We start from the raw sequence: 23860 nt of genomic DNA on the forward strand, positions 1-23860 counted from the left end.
ATACACTAAAAATAGTCCTTTCTATTTTTGAGACACCTTTCATAGCTGATTGATGAATGCATGCACAGATAGACTTCCTGGGGAAAAAATTAACTAGTTAACCTTTTCATTGGATTTCTGCTGCAGTGAATTTGTGTCATGGCTGTTGGAAATCGGAGAGATTCACAGGCCTGAAGAAGGTGTTCACTTGGGACAAGCATTATTAGAAAATGGAATTATACATCATGGTAATGACTTTAGTAATTTTTTATTTATTCTATTCATCCATAGATTGCATGTTTGTTAGCTCTAATGATTAGTTTACTTTATACCAATTCTCCATATTATAAGGTGCTTATGTTTTTTCAACATTTTGAATAGCTAATATATGTAGAGCCGTGTTTCAGGGAGTGAAAGTTTCTGGTGATGTTTTTGCTAACTTTACAATGAACAACTACAACACAGGCAAGGATCAGAAATGCAGGTAAGTGTTGTGGGATTGTGCAGAAAGGGATGATGAGTTCTAACTAGAGTATTTAGGAATGCTTCATGAGGGAGTGGGATTAGTGTTGGACCTTCTAGAATGAATGGAACTCTGCCAGGGACAGAGGGCAGGAGGACATTCCATCCTGAGCAATATTATATGGCACTCAGGCTGGGAGCGGAAGTTCAAGGTGGCCGCATCAGGAACTAGCACAGTCTCATGTGGCAGACAATATACTTCCGTAATGCATAGACTGGGGTGGGGGTTGTGGTGAGAAAGGTGGGCTAACACCTGACCCAGAAGATTTTAACTCACAGGCTGTAGTGTCTCAGGTTGATTCTTGAGGTAAGAAGCTGATGGACACTTTTAAGTGAAGGAGTGACCAGACTTGGTTTTAGAGCTACCAGAGGCAGGGCGGAGCCTGGAGCAGGCAGATTAGAGACTGCAGAGCGCCCCATGCATGGGGGCCCATTCTATCCCCAGGCGTGAAAGGACAGGGCATTGCCAGGGCTGTGTCGGTGGGCATGATGAGAGTGGCCATTGCAGAGATTCGGGGGAAGCTGAAACAGCACATTTGAGAACTGGCTGAGGGAGATGAAGAATGAAGAGTGAAATCAGATGATTCTGAGCTTTCTATTTGGATGTCAGAAAGAGCTAATCAGGATGAGGAACAGGTTGGGGAGAAAATAAAGATTTGCTGTGGGTTGGATATGAGACATCTGTGTGGAAGTGCCCAGCAAAGGTTGAAAATGTGTGTGTGAAGCTTGGTGTAGAGAGAGTGAGAGACAGATTTGGGAATAATTTCAACAGAGTCATCAGATTGCTCAAATCAGTAATAAGAAACAACAAATGAACAAAATACAAGAAAGCAATGATAATGAGACTAAAAATAAAAGCTTGGAGAATGTCAAATGGGAAATGTGGGAGAGGAGAAAAGGCAGGGAATTATGAATAAATATGGATATTTGGCTATAGTATTTTGATGTTGATTTTCTTTCTAACGTGGAGTGGGTTGAAAACAAACTAGATCCTCTCAAATTTTGCCCACCACACCGGGGCCACTGATATCAGATACTTGTACCACCATCTATCTAGCTAGGAATCATCTGGAAATCTGTTCTCTCCCTCTAAAAAGAAAAAAAAATGAATAACGTAAGTTTGTTTTATTTGGAAGGGATATCAGAATGGAAGAATTTCACTCCTAATCAGTTTATCTCCCCTATGGCAGACACCACTTTTCTCCAACAATACAATTTTGAAAAGGAAGTGGTAGATAAATTCTGGATTAAATTTTATTTTGAAATTTCAAATGCAAGAACTGTTTGATTATTTAACTTGTGAGAATTTAAATCTTGTTGAACAGTGATATTAATAAGCCGATTAACTTTTTTTCTGAGCAATATAGCACTGCATACTCTCTAAGAATAATTAACACTGTTCTGTTCATCACAGTTTGATTTTAGTGGCCTGTGCTGTACTGTGGCTGTTTTCAGGATTTGGTCAGTTGTAATGTCAGATTTGGCATGCAGATTATTTTGTCACAGGAAATAATCTTCTTTCTAAGTGTTTGAAATTAACAGATTCCTTCAACTGGGGATAAGAAAACATATTATGCAATTTCACATTAATAATTTTATTAGAATGAAGAAATATGAGCCACATATGCTAATTTTATTAGTATGTGGTTCTAGCTGCGTTTTAGTGAAAATAGAATTCCCAAAATAAAGTTGAGTGAACCGTCTGTTTTAAGGAAAGCAAGCAAAAAATAAGTAGAAACTAGACTGTTAATGCTGTCAGTCACATTGCAAACACTGTGAGAACTTCATCAGAGGCAAAGCCTTGCTACACCAGGAGTTCAGGGGTTGAAGCGCATATGCTTTCTCTGTGGTGTGCTGATAATACTATTCCTGTCTGGCACTAGTATTTACATTGTAAATGCTAATGTGAGAATTCAGAGACCTCGATTGCTATATCCACTGGTGTGCTGAAGTTGCTTGTACAAGCTCAAGAGAGCTGGTAATTAAATTTTTAAAAAATTTGCAAGGTGATCGTTAACCACAACTATTATTAAAATTTAAGTTATAGAAACATATAACTACCATTAAAAACAAAGGTAATAGATTCTTAAAACTCATCACTTCCTAATTATTTTACTATGTTTTTCTGTTAACTGTGCTCTTGGTGTTACTTATATCTATTACTTCTATGTGATGGAAATACTCAATATAATGTGTCACCGCATGTCTAAATCTGTGTTCGGTGACTTTGTTTTAGTGGCTTGCAGTTGGCCCTTGTGGGAGTATTTATACCACGGAAATTCGGCAAATGCTACAAATCAGAGCTACTTCTCCCATTTACCAGTGCCCCCTGGTAACATCACATAGTTGTTGAAAAGATGGCACAGCCTTTCTCACAAGATGACCTGAACTCCTCAGTTAATAAACCCCTTTCCATGTTCAAGAAGTTGAGGGAGTACAGGCAACAGCTAAGGGTTTCAGATTAACCCTAGAGTAATTCTCGAAGTCACAGGAGTTTGCCTGTGGTTAGCCCTGCATTTTGAATAGGTTAAAGCACCACTTGTTTTATTGTGGCAAGAGACATTTGGGCCCGACATTTCCTTGAATTTTGGAATAGCAAGACAGTAATTGATTTCAGTGAATCTTTAGGGATAAGAATGGGAATAGGTAGATGGCATAGGAGAAATAAATGAGTGGACTTGAAAGACACCATTGGATTTCCAAATATTTCTCTCAATTTTTTTCCAAAATACTTTTAAAATTTTATTTTGGGGGCTTATTTTGGAAAAAGGATGCCAAAAAGCTGTGTTGTCTGTCTCTATTTGGGGTAGCAGTCCTTTCTCAATTTTGTGGCCGTAAGCCACACATGTGGTTTGAATAGCTTGGGGTAGAATAGCTGAAAATTCACGCATGCGTGTGTATGTGTGTGTGTGTGTGTGTGTGTGTGTGTGTTACAAACCTTTTGGCTTTTTCTCTGGATTCACCTAATGTAGTTAATGAGATTTAATTCTGACAGCTTTCCCTCCCCCTTCAACATTGTTAGCAAAAAGTACAGGTCAGAATTTTCTGTCATGAAAAAAAGAGCCCATTGCAGTAAATTGTCTCTTCTGCAAATGTCACATTCCCTGTATAAAGAAAACAATTATTGCCCTAGTCGATTTGTTTCAGTGGATAGAGCATCAGCCTGCGGACTGAAGGGTCCCGGGTTCGATTCTGATCAAGGGCACGTGCCTAGGGTGTGGGCTTGATCCCCAGTAGTGGGCGTGAAGAAGGCAGCCAATCAGTGATTCTATCTCATAATTGATGTTTCGATCTCTCCCTCCCTCTTCCTCCCTCTCTAAAATCAATAAAAATATGTTTAAAAAAACCTACAATTATTTTACATGAAAACTCTGAGCTTCAATTTGAAGTTTTTCTTTTCTAGAACAGTCATTTAAAAAATGTGTCTGTAAAATAACTTCAGGAAAAAAGAGAATCTGAGAGGAAGTTTATTAGGAGTCTTTTTTAATATGAAATTATCCTAAGTCTGCAAGTGAAGGTTGACCACTCTCATTTTCCACTGAGAAAAAGAAATTAAGTGACATGAATAGAAAAGCATTTTTCAGTGTAAGAAAACTATTACAATCTTGGAATCAGTTGTATATTGAAATTATGCAATCTGCTCTCAAGATCTAAACACAGGGTAAATGGTCAAGACTGGTCTATGTGTGGTCTTGGCTTGATCACTGTGGGATAAAACAGATAAATGTTAAAATTCACTTCTAGGGCTGAGGCTCAAACCATAACTCACTAATTGGAATATCTTCTCTTTGAAGGGCACATTTTGCTTGACTTTGTGGCACTATAAAGAAATAGAAAACACAAACTAGTATATTTATGTAAATATAAATACTCACAATTACATATAATATGCTAGCTAAATGTTGCTAACCTCGATTTAGTTCTTAAGTCATTATATGGAAATGGTAAATGTATTATATAACCAAATCTTATGAATCCTACTGTCTAAATACTAGAATTGTAATACTGTGTTAGGAAAACAAAAGCTTTTGATAAAACTAAAGTTTCAGTATTTGGGAAATATGTATTTCATAAATGTACTTGTTTTTATCTGACACTCTTTTAGATTTCTAGTATTTTCATATTTTGTTTTTATGTTCTTAGTTACTGATAAACATCAATTCAAACCAGAACAGATGTTATACAGATTTCGCTATGATGATGGAACATTTTATCCAAGAAATGAGATGCAGGATGTGATTTCAAAGGTAACAGCTTCTACAATCTTCTATCAATAGCAGAATTCATGTCGTACTTTTAAATGCTGTTGAGAAACTTAAAATATTCTTCTAGTATTGAAATTTTTTAAATGACATACGTAGCAGACCTCAAAATTTTTTTGTTATTTCAAGAATTCTAATGTAAAATTATTTTTTTCATTCTCTTATCTAGTTCTAAGTGGAAGTAATGCAATTGCATCATTCAGAAGGTTATAACCATTGAAACTATTTCACAAGTAGCAATAAGTGGTCATGGTACATGACTAAATTAAAACAATACAAATATTTAAAATTAATGTTATGTCATTTTTCTTTGTATACTCGACAAAATATATTGATATACAATGAACCAGTAGAATGATGTTGCTGATGATAGATTTATTTTCTGTTTACATTATATCTTTTTTAAAAAATATGTTTTTATTGCTTTTGAGAAAGAAGAGAAATAGGGAGAAAAAGAGAAACATCAATGTGAGGGAAAAACATTGAGCAGTTGCCTCTTGTACTTAGGATCGGGGATCAAACCTGCAACCTGGGCATGTGCCCTGACCAGGAATTGAACTGGCAACCTTTTGGCTCATGGTATGACACTCAATCAACTGAGCCACACTGGCCAGGGCACATTATATTTTGTTATTTTGTATTTTAAGAAAAATAATTTAAAAACCCCTTTATATATGTATATGTCACATGAGTATGATAAATTCATAGCACAGTTAGTTCTATTTTTAATGATTTAAGTCATTATTTTTATGACTAAGAGCATATGTATTATGTTGTAATGTCATATTTGAATAACTTTTATATTGGTTGAGATGTATTGATTCTAGAATAATAAAGTGAATAAATTCATTTATTTCAGAATATCATTGGTTTGTTCTTTTAGTGCTCTTACTTGTTTTTGACATGTCTTTATTTTACAATAGGGCGTAAGATTATATTGCCGTCTTCATAGCTTATTTACTCCAGTGATAAGGTGAGTCTGGTTTCTAAGTTCTGGGCAACTTATATGGGAACATTTACATTGCATATTAGTTAAATATTATCCACCTGCAACTTGTTGGTTTATTTTATTTTTTTCCAAAAGTGAAAATTTTACTATTAAGTAATAATTTATCTTAAAATATTCCTAAATTTTCTGAGGCTCTAAATATATAGTTTCTTCCACTCTTTTTATTCTGACTTCTATAATTATTTGCCATTAAGTTATAGTAAATTATAGATTTTATAATGAAACAATCCATATTCAGTTAATATTTAATAAACAATAGTTGACTAGAGGATTTGGAAATATTGTTTATTATAAACATTTACCATTATGGTTGCTTGTATATTAATTTTTAAATTAAATTGTGTAATCCAATGTTGGATGGGTATTTTACTTCAGAATATTTTCTTCTAATGGTCTTTTATGCAAAGAAAATATTTTATACTTGAAAATTAAGAATCATTTGGGAGTTAATAAGTATAACTTAATAATTTTGTTCTCCACTGCCCTTTTCCTTATAAAGAGATATGCTTTTTACTTTTAAGAGAAATTAGGATTAATTTTAAAGTTTATCTCTTTAGAAACACAGCAGAAAACTTTGAGTTTTGTGTTATGATTAAAATTGGAGAAGACCATCCAGCAGTATCATGGTGATTTGTAATATACACTGCATATGTAATATACACTAACTGATAGAATGTAACACGATGGTAATCAGATTTCAAATGGCCAGATATCATTCGCAGTTTGTTGATTTAAACGTATTATTCACACACAAAATACAGATGTACTATTTCCAAAATGAATAAAGAGGCTTTTCAGTTGTGGTTATAGAATCCAAATGTTTGATATACATTGTTTCTAGTCTTCATTCTGATTTCCCATTCCAAGGAAATGCAGAGCTTAATTAAAAATAAAAACCTTTCAGGAGTTGCTGTTTAAGTGAATTGGAATGCCCACTGATGTTCCATAGAGAACGCATTGCATAGTCTGGCGAGAAAGAAGGATCTCTCCCATTATTTCTGAAAGTGCCCTGTCCCCTTGCCCTTCACGCAGTAAAAAGAGGAAAGAGAACCAGTATTTGTTGATTCTGTGGCACAGACACCCTGTAAATGTTTTGGATAATTTAATACTAAAAGTTGTTTGCTTAACTCTGGAGCAAGTGCATATTTATATTTATTTTTCTGCTAAATTAATAGAAAACAATAATAGTCAATTTTTTTCATCTCACCTATGTAGATGTAGAGTTTGTATGTGAGAAAATAGGTTCTGAAAATATATTTTAGGCATATGGAATTTCTTTTGAGAAAGTTACCATGTCATGCATTTTGTCACAGTGACACCACATCCCCAGGGGACCACGGTAGTCAACTGTTTCCACACCAGACTTCTTTCAGTAGACTTCCCAGGTCTGAGCAACCACTCATATTTTAGTTAGATACCACCCAAGTGCTCGTGATCAGAACGAGGCCCCAAAGGCAAAAATCTATAATGCATTGAGTTTGCAGGTCTGGATCAAAAGGGAATGAGAGCCCTGGCTGGCCATCTATCTCGGTTCGAGCTACGTGTACCAAGGTTGTGGGTGTGATCCCCAAGTTGGGGCACAGGCAAAAGTGAACCAATGAATGCATAAATAAGTGGAACAACAGGTTGATATTTTTTTCTCTCTCTCTCAAATCAATAAATGAAATTTTAAGAAGAAAGAGAAAGTGACAGACTTTTCAAAACGTCAAAAAATCCAAATTGTAAACGACTCAAAGTGATGAACAATTATTAACTATATTCAGAGTTCTCTAGCCTCTGACAGGGATTTACAATGCACATTTATATCATCTTATCCACTTTCATAAAGAGCTCCCTGAAGTATAGTGGAAATTTCTGAGATTTCAATAATAAATGTATTAGATTAGCTAGTAATCAACAATCTTTTAAAACATACCTCCTTGTTGATACCTCACCACCCATTTCATCTTGGTGCCCATAAGCATTATTAAGAAAGAAAAAGGTGTATCTGTTATAGACCACATGTGGGTCTGTGGGTTCTTCACCCAAATGATTGTCCTCTTCATAAGCTGAGTTCACACATATTAAAAGAATAACTATCACACATCCCATCTGTTATGGGGTGTTTTTCCCCCCATAAATTTTCCCTTGACAGCTCATGAAAAATTGTCATTTCTAGCCAAAGAACAATTCCTTCTTATCATGGTTTTCAGTGCACTTACCTTGGATAGGCCTACAGTCTTCCAGTTCAGCTGAGCCAAATGAACACTCCTTTAGAGCAAGTCCAGGCTTCCCAGGGAAGTCTGAGTGGGAATTCAATGATTGCTTTCTTCTCTACTTTTTGAGATGTTTTGTATAACCTATCTTGATTTAAAGGGGAAAAAAGTCCATTTTATTATTCTTTTATTAATGACATATTTTATGTCTAGCTAAGTTATTACCAGGTAATATAGCAGTAGTAATCTATTTGGATATGAGAAAATGTGAAAGAAGAAATGCCCTGTTTTGGTATCATTGTGGGTTTCTTCTATGTGGGTATGGCTGATGAAGGAGTTTTCAGGTGTTGTGCAGACCTTGTAAACATCTCTTACTTACACATAATGTGGACAGTTGATTCAGATTGCATTGAGTAAATGCACATATTGAATGAAGTGTTTCTTACTCACTTATCTCCTTCCCTAATGTTTTTTGTTTCTTTTTTCTTTATAGAGATAAAGATTACCATTTAAGGACCTACAAATCTGTAGTCATGGCCAACAAACTGATAGACTGGTTAATTGCACAGGTAAATAAACAAATAGAAGTTGCTCAGTTACGTTCACTGTTGATGTAAGTTTGAGAACGTGATTGAGGTACATTTTTTTAAAAATCCTCACCTACACATGAAGCACAGTGAAATAACTTGACCAATTCATACAGCTAATATGAAGCAGAATTAGGATTTGAGGCTAGACAATCTATTTGAGTTCAAAATCTTCAGGCTTAACTTTTGTGCAACATTGTCTTTGAAGAAGACATTCCTATTTTTAAATAATCAGATGAGATAATTAGATTTTAAAAAATGAAGTGTAATATGAATATCATGAAAAAGAAACAATGGGCATATAATAAAAATGTTGCATGTTTTGTTCATGAATTTGTTTTAAAGTATCTGTTTATTAGTCCTAGCAAGTTATTCTAATCTTCCTATGCCTTTTCTCTATTAGGTAATAATTGTACTTTGACACTATAAGATTTAACAACCATCTCCATACATTTTAAATAGGAAAGTACAAAATTTGTTGGTTTTAATTCTGCTTAGAATATGCAAGCTAGGAAAATGATATTTGCTAATCAGGGCATTTCACCTATCATAATAGATATTCAAATATAAACTTATTTAAATGTTTTATCATATTAGGTCAGCTAATGAATGAGCAAATATTTTCCCTTCATTAAAGAAAAGGCTAAGAAAAGTGATATCCACTTTAACAGATCATACTATTTTGGGGAGGGGATATTGCTTGGTTGAAAGTTGTCGTTATGTTTGGGTATTTGAGTCAGTGTCATAAACAGTTTACTTTTTTGTTATTAAAGAAAGTGGCCCACTTCCTGTTACAACTGTATAATAACATTTGATACTCAATCATAAAAATGTTTATTTTGGTTTCAAATATTAATGTTTAATTCACATTTGATTAATCTGTACACATACATTTTGACATTTTTTATAATTAATATTAATTTCTAGATTTTCCAAGACCACTATGTTTTATAGCACTTACATTTATTCTATTTAAAGTGAAGATTTTAGATTAATCCAACAGTTACCTTTAGATAGAACTTAAATTCATACACACAATGGGTTTACTAGTTAGAGCCTTTTCTAACACTGGTCAGTGTGTCATTGGAATTGGTTCTGTACTTGATATCAGAGTTGGAATTTCACATAGGAACTATAATGTTATAGAAGTCACATGATCTTGTACTATATATTGGTTATGTGAGAAAACCGAAGAACATTTTTTTTTAAAGTAAAAGCCAGTGTTGAATAAATATTTGAAGTCAGTTGTCATCATTTTTGTTTTTCTTTTGCCATTTTTACTTTCCAAGTGTGAGCATTAGAAGAATAAAATAAGTTGCTCAAAACCTGGACAAGGGTTGCATTGGGCTTTTCTTTGGGGGGTTGGGGTTCAGTTATATTGAAAGAGAAGCTTGCATGTGTTGTCTCAGCCAAAAAGTTTATTCCAAGGGTCTTACCAGTGACCCTAGATTAGTACATTTCAGTTTTTAAAGAGCAAGGACATTTGATGGAAGGGAAGTGATAGCTGAGATTTTTTTAGTGTGTGATTTCAATATATAGGCTAGTTCCTGGATGCATAGTTGTGATACAAGATTGAAGAAATAAGAGAAAGGAGTCATTTTGGTAGCAATAAATTTTAGTTACTTATATGTTTTCATACTTAATCAAGTATAGTTTGTCTCAAGAAATGTTAAATCTTTGTTTTTCATTGAAGGTCAAAAGATGTTTTCATTATCAAGTGAATGTTTTATAGCAATTAGATATATTGTGGGCTTATGAAAGCAACGGAAACCATAATATATGAGTGGCTTTGTCAGGTTAGTGCTGCGAATATCAAATGTAGTAAACATGCAGGACTTCAGTTGCCTATTAACCTGTACAGTGCTATTTGGTTAACAGGGGGATTGTCGCACCAGAGAAGAGGCAATGATATTTGCTGTTGGACTTTGTGACAATGGATTTATGCACCATGGTAGGAATTTTTATTCTGGAAGCTTACGGATACATTTCACTTTTTTGTTTTTGTTAGGATGCTGGGGCCATCTCAGTGTTCCAGTGAAGTAATTTAGAAATGAACCAGCAAGACTGTCTAGGCCAAGTCCTCAAACTTTTTAAACAGGGGGCCAGTTCACTGTCCCTCAGACCGTTGGAGGGCCAGACTATAGTTTAAAAAAAAAACTATGAACAAATTCCTATGCACACTGCACATATCTTATTTTGAAGTAAAAAAACCAAAACGGGAACCAATATAATATTTGTATTTGCATGTGGCCCGCGGGCCATAGTTTGAGGACCCCTGATCTAGGCCTTGCCGCGTGGGTTACCACATCTGCATTATCTCCCAGTTGCCATGATTAGCCTTGTATTTTTCTAGACCCTAACTGATTCCAGAAGAGTGAGGAATTGAGTTTAGAAGTTTGAAAAAAAAAGTTCATATGCTTCTTTGAAACTATTTCAGATCAAATTTATGGTTTGTTTTTTTTAATGCTAGTATATATTAAAATGATTAAATGAGAGTATATATTGTTAAGTATTTCTTGTCCTTTTTATTGTTCTTTTTATAAAAATACTTTCAAACTTATCTCAGAGAAAAAAATTATAAATATCTTGGAGAAATCTGATTTTTTGGCAACTAATTAAAGATTGATTTTCTTTCTTGTTTGATGACTTCATTCCCCTTAAATTGATAAAAATAATGAGACTTAGTTTTCCCTCTCTGTTCATACCATCTTAGAAATTCCATAAACCCAAATGATCTTTTTTATTGTTATATATATGTACATATATGTATATGCTTATAAAGATGTATTTGATCATACTTGTCAAATATTTGTTAATATATATGCTTATATACATTATTTAATAGCACTTGTCAAATATTTGATACCAATTTGTCAATTACTTTCAGAAGGTTGTTACCTTTTTATAAAAAAGGAAGCAAAAGTTAGCAATTTTGAGAGCATCCTTGGATATTGTATATCCTTTGAGAATTCCATTACATTCCACTATCTCTAGAGCACTGTCAGTTGTGATATAGACTTATCAATCCTTGACGAGCAAACCATTGAATGAAAGAAATGGCATCATTATAGGGAATTAAAACTATGATATCAAGGTAGAAACAAGCAGTAATTGGATCTCAACACTTATTTTTAAATCCTTAGTTACAACGAACATTTTTCCGACAAAAGCCTCTGTCAGTAAAGCACAATCAAGTCAGTGCATGTGTGGCCTTCCTGATGTCTTCTTCTCTCACTCCTTTTAGACAGACTACTTTGGGGAGGAAAACAGTAGCAAAATACCACGTGTGTTTTGGGAAACTGCTTATGTCATGTAGGCAAGACCTAACTCGATCTCACTTATATTCTCATTTCTATGGTCAGCTGTGACTGTGTTACTTTTTAATTTGTGGTCAATAGTTTCACTTGTTAACTCACATTGCCAGCCAGTCTCTCATTCAAAGATCAATACGTGCATACATCCGGTCAATCATTACTATTTGGAACTCTGTAAAAATAATAAAATAGGTATCATTTTTTATTTCTTACTCTGTGTCAAGTTATTTACATGTATTGCCTCATTTTAGTTTTGTACAATATCAGGACGGTTTAATGAGGAAGTTGAAGTTCAAAGAGTGTAGGTAACTTGTCCAATGTTACACGTAGGTTCAGTCTCAGACCTGGAATTTAAATGCATGTCTGTCTCAGCATCAAGCCTTAACTTTCTACTGTGCTGTGGGGCCACTGCCTTCCCTTTAGCTCCCTGGCTCAATGAATCAACCTGTCCCAACAAAGAACTCTTCAAGGTACTACCGAAAGATTAATGGAAATGGAAAAGATTTCTCTTTCAACACATTTGACTGCTTTCAGGATCTTGCTGAATACAAATTCTCTCTATTGATATTAAGCCTTTTTAAAAAGCTTATAAAACATAATTCTTGTATCCAGGAATCTTAGGGACTTGGGGGAAAATATTACTGTTCAGACGAAAGAGAAAAAACTGGGCTTTGCATAAATAAGGTTATTTGAGAATAATGCTTTGAAACAGAAATGAGCTAAGAATTAATGGAAACTAAAATCACATTTCACCCAGAAGACATATTTCTGGTTTCAAGTGTTAGAACAAAGTGAGCACAATGGGAATTGCTCACAACATAAAAACAACACTTAATCCATTTGAATTTTCCCAGAATTGTGCAGGATATTAAAATCATACTTAAAATGTTTACTACAAATTCAAAACACTGTAGTTTTCTATGTTTTGGATTGTATACATTTTTTATTCAATATAATCTTTTATTTAAGTTTAGGCTTTAATCTGGAAAGTGAAAGACGTGGTTAAGTATAAAAAAAAGTTAACATTGACAAAATATTAAAAATTCAAATCCTTTAGGTAACAGTAATTTAAAAGAAACATTGGCTTGAAATTGTAGAAAGAAATGGAAAAAATATTATGGATATTAGTGAGTGTAGCTTGTTCAAGGAGTATAAAATTGAGGTCATGGTACAGTTATTTACTGAATGTCTATCACTTTGGACAAAGAATTTGATTTTGGGATTAATTGAAACAATTTGAATCTCTGTTTCATTAGTCCTCGAAAAAAGTGAATTCAAAGATGAACCTCTCCTTTTCCGTTTCTTTGCGGATGAAGAAATGGAAGGATCCAATATGAAACATCGACTTATGAAACATGATTTAAAAGTTGTGGAAAATGTTATAGCTAAATCATTATTGGTAAGTTTATTAATATGTTACATAAGTTTTCTTCTTGATTAGATATTAGCAGGAGATTACATAAACATGTTTGATGCATATTATTTACTTCTGTTTGATTTAAAAATTCTTTTCCTACTTGCTTTATTAATAATGTTAATATTTTACATTTCAGATTAAATCCAATGAAGGCAGCTATGGTTTTGGGTTAGAAGACAAAAATAAAGTTCCAATAATTAAGTTGGTAGAAAAGGGGTCTAATGCCGAGGTAATGTAAATTAGCATTATTATTTTAAGTTGTTGCGCATGACATATATAATAAATATAAAATTTCTAAACTAATTGAATTCAGTATTTTACTATCCTATTGAAAATGTTCCTGAATACCCTTATTCTGAGGTTCTATCGAATACTCTCGGGATCTGTGAGAGGAGTCACATCTGGGCACTCAGGTGTAGTTGTGGGGAGGTATTGGAAATATCTACAGCTGTGAACTTGAGCTCCTGGGAGGCCAAATGGCTCATTCCATGCCCCTGGGACTTCCATGTTCATGGATTCTAGCCCAGAACCCTGTGGGGACTGTGTAGGGTGGGACTGTTATGCATGTCAGATGGTTCTTCCATTAATTCAAGGGCTGTGTCTTCTATTTTCCTGTGTCTGTTGACTGTCATATAAATACAACTTCCATCAGTAAAGCACACACTTTGACCTATTTTCTCATTGGGTTAATGTTGACAGATGTTCTCTCACCTCATCAGCCTTTTAAACCAAGAAATCTCCTGATCATTTATTTAGTCATTCATTCACAAATATCCATTTGGTACCTACTGTATGCTAGGCAGTGTTCTGGGCTCTGGGAATACAGCAATGAACAAAATAGACAATTTTTCCTATTCTCATGAAACCTACTTTCCAGTGCTATATACCAAGTTTATCAAAGTAACGTATACTCACCTTGCTGCCTAGCTTATAAGATGGTTAATCCCCCAGCAAACGTCTCAATATTTAAGTCTTTAATACAGAATGTGATGATGAATGAAATAGCTTTTAACTTAGAATCTTTTTAAAGTTAGTAGTAGACTGTCACCCATCCTCTCATCTGATAATGTCCAAGGTGTCTCATGCAAGACAAAGCTTAATGCACACTGCTATCAAATCAGATAACTCTGGCCAACTCATACTCTGTTAGTGGGCCCAGCCAGCAAATGACTATTTTCACTAATTTCCTGTGAGAAGCAAATGTTTCTCCCAGACTATTTCAGAGGATGTTTCTAGAGCTTCATCTGCCTATGCCTCTGATAAAAGCCTTCTCCAGGGCTCTCATCCTTTATCTGATAACTAACAGAGCATATAGTTTATAGGCAGTAGATTTGGTTAAGAAGAGCAGCCTTGTTGGCATGGAGAGATAATGGCTATTTATGTGTTTGTTTATTTCATTGTTGACAGTATTACAAATGTCCCTCAATTCCCCCCTTAACCCCTCTCATCCCAGCTCCTGCCCTATCTCAGGCCTTCACCACACTATTATCTGTGTCCATTGGTTATGCATATATGTATATTAGTTCTTTGGTTAATCTCTTCCCATCAGCCGCCCTCTACTCTGAGATATATCAGCCTGTTCCATGCATTCATGCCTCTGGGCCTGTTTTGTTTGCCAGTCAGTGTATTAGGTTCATTTGATTCCACATATAAGTTAGATCATGTGATATTTGTCTTTCTCTGACTGGCTTATTTCACTCAGCATAATATTCTAATATTCTCTAGGTCCATTCATGCTGTCACAAAGGGTAACACATTCTTCATTTTTACAGCTGACTAGTATTCCGTTGTATAAACATACCACATCTTTTTTGTCCATTCATCTGCTGATGGGCACTTGGGCTGTTTCCAGATCCTGGCTATTGTAAAATAACGCTGCTATGAATGTAGGGGTGCATATATTCTTTCTGATTGGTGTTTAGGGAATCTTAGGAATATATTTGCAGAAGTGGGATGCCTGGGTCAAATGGCAGTTCCATTTTTAATTTTTTGAGGAAATTCCATACTGTTTTCAACAATGGCTGCACCAGGAAGTTTGGGATTATGTCTTCTTTGTCATCTTTTCAGCATTTTATAGTCTGTGCTTGTTGGAGCACACTTCCTTGGATTCTAGGCCATTTCTCTCTCCTGTCCTTTCTCAGGCTAATGATGCCTGTGTGGTTGTCATTGGTGTCTATGTTGAGATTGAAACTCTGAGTTAATTGGTTATCCCTGGAAAATACAGTAAAAAAAATAACTTGGGGTTTGACTATAGTTAAAAGGGTGAAATAAAAAACAGGGATTATAAAATAGAGCAGAAGAAAGGATTACAGGAGGCGTACAATGTTACATCATGGAGGGAGGTAAAGATGGGTGATCAAATTTAAAACTAGGTCAGAGAGAATAATTCTGTCACTTCTCCCACAGTTTTATTTTGTGAAATTGTATAAAAACATTGCAGATGTGTTAAAATGTCAAAGTCTATAAGTTCTAGACCTTTTCAGATTCTAATTCTGGGAAATAAATAGTTCCCTTATTAAAATATAATTTGACTCTTTTTTTTCTATTTCTCTCATAGATGGCTGGCATGGAAGTTGGAAAAAAGATTTTTGCTATTAACGGTGACCTAGTTTTTATGAGACCTTTCAATGAAGTGGATTGCTTCCTGAAATCCTGCTTAAACAGCAGAAAACCTCTAAGAGTTCTTGTGAGCACAAAGCCAAGGGAGTAAGTTGTATGATTTGTGTGGGATTTTTTAAAAAAATTATGCATAGATGAATAAAATAGAAAAATTAACTAAGCAAATGTCTAGAATTAAGCTTCTCATTGCTCGGAACATTGAAACCTCACCAAACATCACTAAGATTGGTCTTTAAATGATGGGAAAAACTACATTGCTTATGATGACAAAATGCTTGCTACTTGAATCATGTAGTTTCAGCAGAAATAATAATTTCCTTTTAATGTCTAAATTTTCCTGGTCTAGTTTGGGTTGAGTCTGACTATGAGTGAAGAAAAAACAATAGAACACTTGATAATAAAGAATTGCATTCCTCTATGTTCAGCCCTAAGAATTTCAAGGGTTATAAGTTAACTCGAAACCATTTATAATCAAACACTGTTAGGGTATGGGATCAAAACTACGAGAAAGACAATCCTATGCTGGTGTGTACTTAGAAATAAGTCCTATCTATCTGCCTATGATTAGAAAAAACTCATGTTTATCATAGGAAATTTAGAGTACAGACTTTCCAAAGGACTTTTCTTATACTCATACCACCCATAAATAACCATTATTATTTTTTTGAAATCAGTGTTAGTTAAATTTTACAAATCCTGACAGATATATGCATAATCAAATTTATAAAATGAGATATGCTTTATGATCTTTTTTTTTTTTACAAAAATTAACAAGATATGGTGGATATAGTTGGAAGACATTAGCTTTTCTTCTCTAAATCATTGATGATTTTACTTTCCCTTATCAGGTTTTCACTTGTTTATCCAATGAGGTAACAGAAATAATGCATATAAAGTGCTTACCACAATGTGTTAGTGTACATACTATGATTTTGTCAAAATTACTGTTTAATACTTATTATATTATTTATCAATAGTGATAAGCAACTTCATGAATTTTAAGATAAATAAAGGTTACTGCTTCAAAAACAAAATGATTTACTTTAACTACTTATAGAAAGATTCTAAATATATATATAATGGAGTTTTCTTTCCTGCCTTAATATATATTCAGCAAAGTTGGGTGCACTATTTATCTTAAGAGTTGTAGTGCAGTGTAATAGGCTACATTCTGTAGTGCTAAGTCATCAAGGTAGATGTTCTACCAACAGCTTACTAAGGGGTCCGAAAGAGTGAGCCTCATTAAAGTTACTAATTTAGAGGGACTTTGTGCTAGAGAGCAGCACATAACCATAACAATGTCATCTTTCTCTCAAACTAGTTAGAATCTACTGCTCCCCCTTTATCCAACCCGCCTAGGATAAGGTTAACTTAGTTGCCTACCTGTGGGCATTTTGAGGACATTTAACAGGAAAGGAATAAGGGAGTAGCATTCCTAAGCTTTACTCATGGGCCCTTGATCCCTAATTTAACCCTACACATACTGGTCCACTGATCACCAACATTTCAACAGGTAGCGGTCTCTGGAGTCACCAGCTTGAAGAGTAAATAGATAGGGCAAATCCCCAGTCCTAGAAGTTGTTGCTAGATAAGCAGGGTTGGAATGTGGATCTTCTGATTCTTCCCTCGGTGTTTATTGCACAGCAATTGGAACCCTGATATTTCTGGTCCAGGATCAAGCCTCTCATGCACCACTTGTTTGCTAATCGTGTTGCTTCAACATCCTCATCCATAAAATAGTGAGGATGATAAGAGTGACTATATTACGGACCTGCTAAGAACACTTAAATAAATCTAGGTTTGTAAGAACTTAGTGACATGTTCAGCCCATAATATATACTCCAGTGATCTGATCTGTGATGCTTTCTTCTCTCATTTCATTTTTGCATTGCTTCTTTATTACATCAAGGCATATTTTACATTGTATTTTAAAACTGTTTTGAGGATGGAGTACTCATTTTTTTCTTTTTAATTTGTTCAAAATTTATAACCGTTCCTTTATGTCCTTATTCTAATGGATGGTTCCTATAAATCACTCTCATATTTTTTTGCAATAGCTACTTACAATTTATGAAGTATCCTGTTTGGGAAAAAAAGCAAAAATGTGAGAGGTAAATACAACAGAATTTTTCTTTTGAGTCTAGGTGCATTTTACAAAAGATAACACAAGGAATTTTCCAGCAGGCTTTGTAGAAGATAATTTAAGCACTTGTTTTCTACAGGAAATAGAGCATCCTTCTTGTATAAATTTAATTCTTCCTTTAATAGGCAACATAGTGTTTCCACCAGTAAACATTTTCCAAAGATCATTTTATGAATGAGGCCCCCAAATTATGACCAAATGCATCTTATAGTGTTTTGTACAAATTTTCTTAAGAAAAGTATGATAATCTTCTAGAAGATTAGAGTTGGGTCAGCCTTCCATAGCCGTATTAGAAGGATAGAAGACCTTGCTTAGGAAGGATTGAGAGGCCACCAAGAATTCTGCACCATCCTAAAGAACAATAATTCATCATGGCCTGAAAGCTCTAAGTTATTTCAGACAAAGTGAGCTCTCATTGGTAATATATAGAAGTACGAGTTACCTCTTTTTTATTTCATGCTCAGGAAATGTATTTATCTCCATCCCCCCCCTCAGTTATTTTCTGTTTTTAAGTTTATATTTGATAGACTCTAGTGACAAGTTTCTGTTGAAAGAAAGCAGATACAGTTTTATAAACCAAAAAATTACCTAATTAAGGATAAAGGATAAATTCATTCTTTGACCTCCATCCCACCAATATGCAGATCACTTCCTATTGTATAACCTAATGTATGATAATCCTTTCAGATTCACTGAAACAGGCAATGTGCATTTCTGTCTCTGAATGTCTGAATGCCTGCCTGGGTTATAGTTTAGGTGGCAGTGCCAGCCCCTTGCCTTCAGGTCTAAATGCACTATCTGGCTTTCCCAAGTGTTCTAGGCACCATGGTGCTCCAACTGCTCCAACAGCTATTTCATAAATTACAAATAAGGCCTGAGACTGTTTAATGTGCCCTTGAAGTACTGTTGCATTTATTTCATGATTCATTCAGCAGCTTTTGGCAAACACTTGTTTCTTGAGCATCAAGGGCTATCCATCAAAATTTATTGCATCGTATTCATTTGTCTGTGCTCTCTGTCGCAATTTATTATACTCGTTTTTATTATGAGGTTCCATCTTATCTCCTGTTCTCTGCTTTTCATCGTCACTATCTGATTTCTGGCTTCCTTCTAAGGAGTAGCTAGCTGATTTGTTAGTGCCAAATCGGACATCCCTCCCTGGTTTGCCATGTCAGCTTACTCGAGTTTATTTTCCACCCTTCATCTTCTTTTCCGTGTGGATTCATTGAAAATTTCTTTTTACTTAAGCAGGTTTACCTTTTGTTGTATTATTCTTTTAAAATCCCACTGAATAAATACTAACGTTAATCATATTCTTAACTTGCTTTGATGTAGTGTTCGATGCATCTGTTCTCTATAACTGGCTCTTTGTTGTTTTTGGATGGAGTTCCCAACAGGTAGAAATGTATTAACTCTGTTTCTTTTATGTTAATGTCAGCAAAGAAATTTCACAGTGTGCACCAGTGTCTTCTTTGTAATAGTAAACGAAGGGGAAAGCTTCCATTTTGTTAAATACCTACCTAGCTCATGGCACAATGCAGGGCAATTGGCCAATGATATCTCTTTTCAGCTCCACCGACACATTACAAAGTAAGTTTGAACACCATCATCTTTCTGGAAACTCAGACTCAGAGGAGTTAAGGAGTTCATTCAAGTTATCCAACTGTCAAGTGACTAAAAGTGGATTCAGAGCAAGGAGGGTCTGAGGCCAGAGCCTGTCCTTACTCAGGTTGTTCTTGCAATGGCTGTGTCAAGTGAGAAATCTGCTGTGTGTGCCTGCTCCGTGCCTTTCTGAGGGCATGCACCCTGATGCTTCCCGCGAGGGTTTGGAACCCAGTGTTTTTCACAGGGTCGACCCTCAATATGAATTTATGGAAAGAATAAATAAAAGTTTGGACAACTATTGTTTTAACCAATTGTGGTGTTTTAAAGTCGTCTTACCCTATTTTCGGATTGATTTTAGGACAGTGAAAATCCCAGATTCAGCCGACGGACTTGGATTCCAGATCCGGGGATATGGCCCATCGGTTGTGCATGCGGTGGGAAGAGGTGAGAGAGCTATTCTGCGTGGTGAACAGCTTTCCAGCCTGTTTGCCATTCTTCGCTAAACAAGAATATGTTTATAATGCACACAATCGTGTTATGAATTTTCTCATCATATTTTACTGTATTAACTCAATAGTAGTATATTCTTAAAATGATATTTTTAAAAAACATTTAAAAATTGTAGGGCATATGTATCTCAGTTAAAAAGTTAATAATGAATGATGCCTCCTAAAATCACTTTTCTGCATGCTAGAGTTTAGCCGGAGGATATAATGATTTTAAGGGCATCTATTTGTCTTTTTTGTCTGACAGTAAGTAATTACCTTTAATTCAAAGATGTGAGTTTTCAGGTTTAAAAATGATCTGTGTGTTTTATAGCCTGTTACCATATGATTACTTCAAGAATTCCTATAAGCCATGCATTTTATAGCTTAATAAAATGGCTAATGGCCATGCATTTTATTAAACTATAAAATGCATTTTAAATTAAATGATTTTAGTGACTAAAAACTTGGTTTATATTTTATTCTCTTTTTGCTTGTTCTCCATAAACAGTCATGTTGATCCTCTTTGCCAGGGATTTCTGCATTTCTGTCTCCAGCCCAGACCTCTTTCCTGTGTACTATCACCCAGATCCAATTGTTTATTATATACATAATGGCCTTGGGACACCTTAAAGCTCAGCATTCTCTCCAAAAGAACTTATTCATTCTCTAAAGCTGCTTTACCTTCTGTATTCTCTCTTTATTTAAGTGACTCCATCTTCTCAGCCACTGAGTCCAAAGGTACAAGAGTGATCTTGGGTACTGTAGCCTCTCCACAAACTCCATCATCACACATCAAATACCTGACCTCATTCTCCCCTCTATGACTAATGCTACCTTAGTTCCAGCCTGGAAAGCTGCAGCAGATGCTGTGATTTTGATTTTTGACTTAAATTCTAATAACCCATGGTCCATTTGGGGGGATCATATCACTTCTGTGCTTAAAATTCTTAAATGTTTTTCTCTTCCATATATAGTAAGGTTCAGACTTAGGACTTCATGCAAAGCACCAAGAACTTCCCAACCTGTCTCTGCTCTGCTCTCTAGGATCCTTTCTATTCTAAATTCACACTCCCAACTGCTAATATGTTCCTGAATGTCCAGGTTATTTCTTTTTTAAAAAAATATATTTTATTGATTTTTTTTTTTTACAGAGAGGAAGGGAGAGGGATAGAGAGTTAGAAACATTGATGAGAGAGAAACATCGGTCAGCCGCCTCCTGCACACTCCTTATTGGGAGTGTGCCTGCAACCAAGGTACATGCCCTTGACCGGAATCGAACCTGGGACCCTTGAGTCCACAGGCCGATGCTCTCTCCACTGAGCCAAACCAGTTAGGTCTCTAGGTTATTTCTTGACACAGTACCTATTTTCAGGCTGTTCTTCTGTTGGGAATATACCTCACTCCAGCAAGAATCAGTTCAATCCAGAAAAAGCACTTAAAATTTCTGGGAGTGAATTTTAGTGAGGACAATTCTTGAATATAAATTATGTTCTTCAGGATTTTTATTAATTCTTTCATGAGGGAAATTGCTTATAAAGAAAGGCTCTTCTAACATACTTATAATAAGTTTTGTAGTTATTTATCTTAGTTATATTCATTGCTTTGTTAATGTTGCTTTGAATATCAAATAATAATGACTGAAAGGTTCTGAAAATCTTAACTCACTGGTTAGGATATGCCACTTCCATACTTAAATCTATGTCTATGCAAATAAGTGATGGGCAGTTGATGTTATCTGATTAATTTTATTCTTCAGTTCTCTGGTTCCTGAACTTATTTTTCTTAGCAAATCCAGTACACTTGTAATTGCTAATTGATTTGATTTGATTTCTTAAGAATTTCTTTTAATTGTTGGCATTTTAAAAAGGAAAGTGAATTCTATTTTAATTTTTAGAGATTTTTATGAACAAAAGAAAGATAAATAAGGCATGATACTGGCTTTCTCAGTTTGCTATTTATACATGCATATTCAGAAAATTAGATTGACTAGACATTTTAAAAGGAAAATAACTGATTAGCATTAAAAAAGTTACTTTCCAATATCCCTTCAAACTAATTCATAGGGCGGTGGGGAAATACTCTGTTACAGTTTGAATGTCCTGTAAATAGCAGAAACATGTTGAGAGGGCATTGCTATCAGAACCAAATGATCAAAAACACACTAGCTAGATGTTTATTATGTATATTTTTAATTGCTTTCCTTATTGCATATGTTATAAAAACAAATCTAAAATGACTTTCTGGCAATTTTCCATTTGTACTTAAAGGAACGGTGGCCGCAGCAGCCGGTCTTCACCCTGGACAGTGTATCATCAAAGTCAACGGGATCAATGTCAGCAAAGAGACACATGCCAGCGTCATTGCACACGTCACGGCCTGCAGGAAGTACAGGAGACCAACCAAGGTACGCTGCCTCTCAGCTTATCTAGATCTAATCGAGAACGTGCACAGAAACCCCAGGGACAACACAGGAAGTGCCAGAGAGGTTTGTGGTTTCTACTTCTGGGTTCACATTTAAGCACAGCATTGTAAATCTCATCATGATTGCTTTGTCAAAATAATGAGTGATGATCGATTGTGCTTAAACGTTACATTTCATTGTTGCGGTATTATCACCTGTTTAAAAAATGCCCTGAGATTTGAGTTTTTAAATTTATCAAATTGAGATCCAAAGGTTTAAACTGTTTTCCTGTCCCTTGTATTTGCTTGAGAATATAGGATGATCGTTCTGTGTCTGTAGATTTGAATTATAAATGCTTACAATGTTTACTATTAGAATTTTGTGGGGAAAAAAAAACTTGTGGGTATATGGGGTCTGCAGTTGATTTTTGGATATATTAATTTAGCCAATTGAATTATCTCAGAAAAGAAAGTACTTGTCATTATTTAAAATTGTCAGCACTATCCTCTGGTCCAAATTTCAAGTGTCATAGAAAAAATAAAATTACAATCCTAATTTATAAGCAAAGCTTATTATCTCATGAGGTACAAGTGCATATTGGACTAAAAGAGAAAATTCAGTTTAATCTACTAAACTGCAAAAGAATTTTAAATGCAAAAAATCTTCAGACGAGAGGCTTTGCATTTTTTTCTGTCATGTACACTGAAGTACTGTTTTCTGGATTGGGGAATAAAACTTTGTGTCCAAATCAGAAGGATAAATGGCTATTTTCTCATAGTTCAGGCCCAACACCCTGCAAAATACTGCACATACAAGAAAATAGCTCATCAATTTTACTTACCAATAGGTCAAATTAGCATAGCAAATTAGAATTCACACATTGATGCATAGGTTATTCTGGTTGGTAGTAAGTAGTTCAATAAATACTTATTGAACTATATTATTGAATGAATTTTTTTAAAGGACATTTCTGAAATTATCAAATCTTTCCCCTTCTATCAGAATTTTACTAAGTAGCTAAGTTGATTTTAGTTTTACTCCTTTTTATTTTCCCAGCCTGCCTTCTTGGAGAGGTGTTGTTGATCAATACAATGATTGAGAAAAATAATACATGGACAGAAAAATTTACAAAATGAATAACATCAGGGATTCATTGCCACAAAACAGACTGTCCCACCACTCGGTGGCTTAAACAATAGTGATTGATTATTTCTCTTGATTCTGCGGGCTGATTGGGTGTCAGTGCCTGTAAGGGCACTGGCACCTCTGCATTATGCTGGGACTGACTGCGCACTGCAGTTCCGCTGCTGCTAATCTCT

General features: G+C 34.9%; 1 protein-coding gene across 1 annotated transcript in view; it reads left to right on the forward strand.

The window, feature by feature from the left end:
- Nucleotides 1-23860, forward strand: part of PREX2 (phosphatidylinositol-3,4,5-trisphosphate dependent Rac exchange factor 2) — a 211328-nt gene that overhangs the window by 90289 nt on the left and 97179 nt on the right. The window contains exons 11-20 of the mRNA XM_081111000.1: nucleotides 127-227; nucleotides 4645-4748; nucleotides 5687-5736; nucleotides 8461-8536; nucleotides 10433-10505; nucleotides 13125-13267; nucleotides 13422-13514; nucleotides 15843-15991; nucleotides 20011-20096; nucleotides 22408-22544. Coding sequence (XP_080967126.1) covers nucleotides 127-227; nucleotides 4645-4748; nucleotides 5687-5736; nucleotides 8461-8536; nucleotides 10433-10505; nucleotides 13125-13267; nucleotides 13422-13514; nucleotides 15843-15991; nucleotides 20011-20096; nucleotides 22408-22544 — 1012 coding nt within the window. The remainder of the gene's footprint in view (nucleotides 1-126; nucleotides 228-4644; nucleotides 4749-5686; nucleotides 5737-8460; nucleotides 8537-10432; nucleotides 10506-13124; nucleotides 13268-13421; nucleotides 13515-15842; nucleotides 15992-20010; nucleotides 20097-22407; nucleotides 22545-23860) is intronic.

Source organism: Myotis nattereri (genome assembly GCF_964212035.1).
Source record: "Myotis nattereri genome assembly, chromosome: 17".
Taxonomy (NCBI): Eukaryota; Metazoa; Chordata; class Mammalia; order Chiroptera; family Vespertilionidae; genus Myotis; species Myotis nattereri.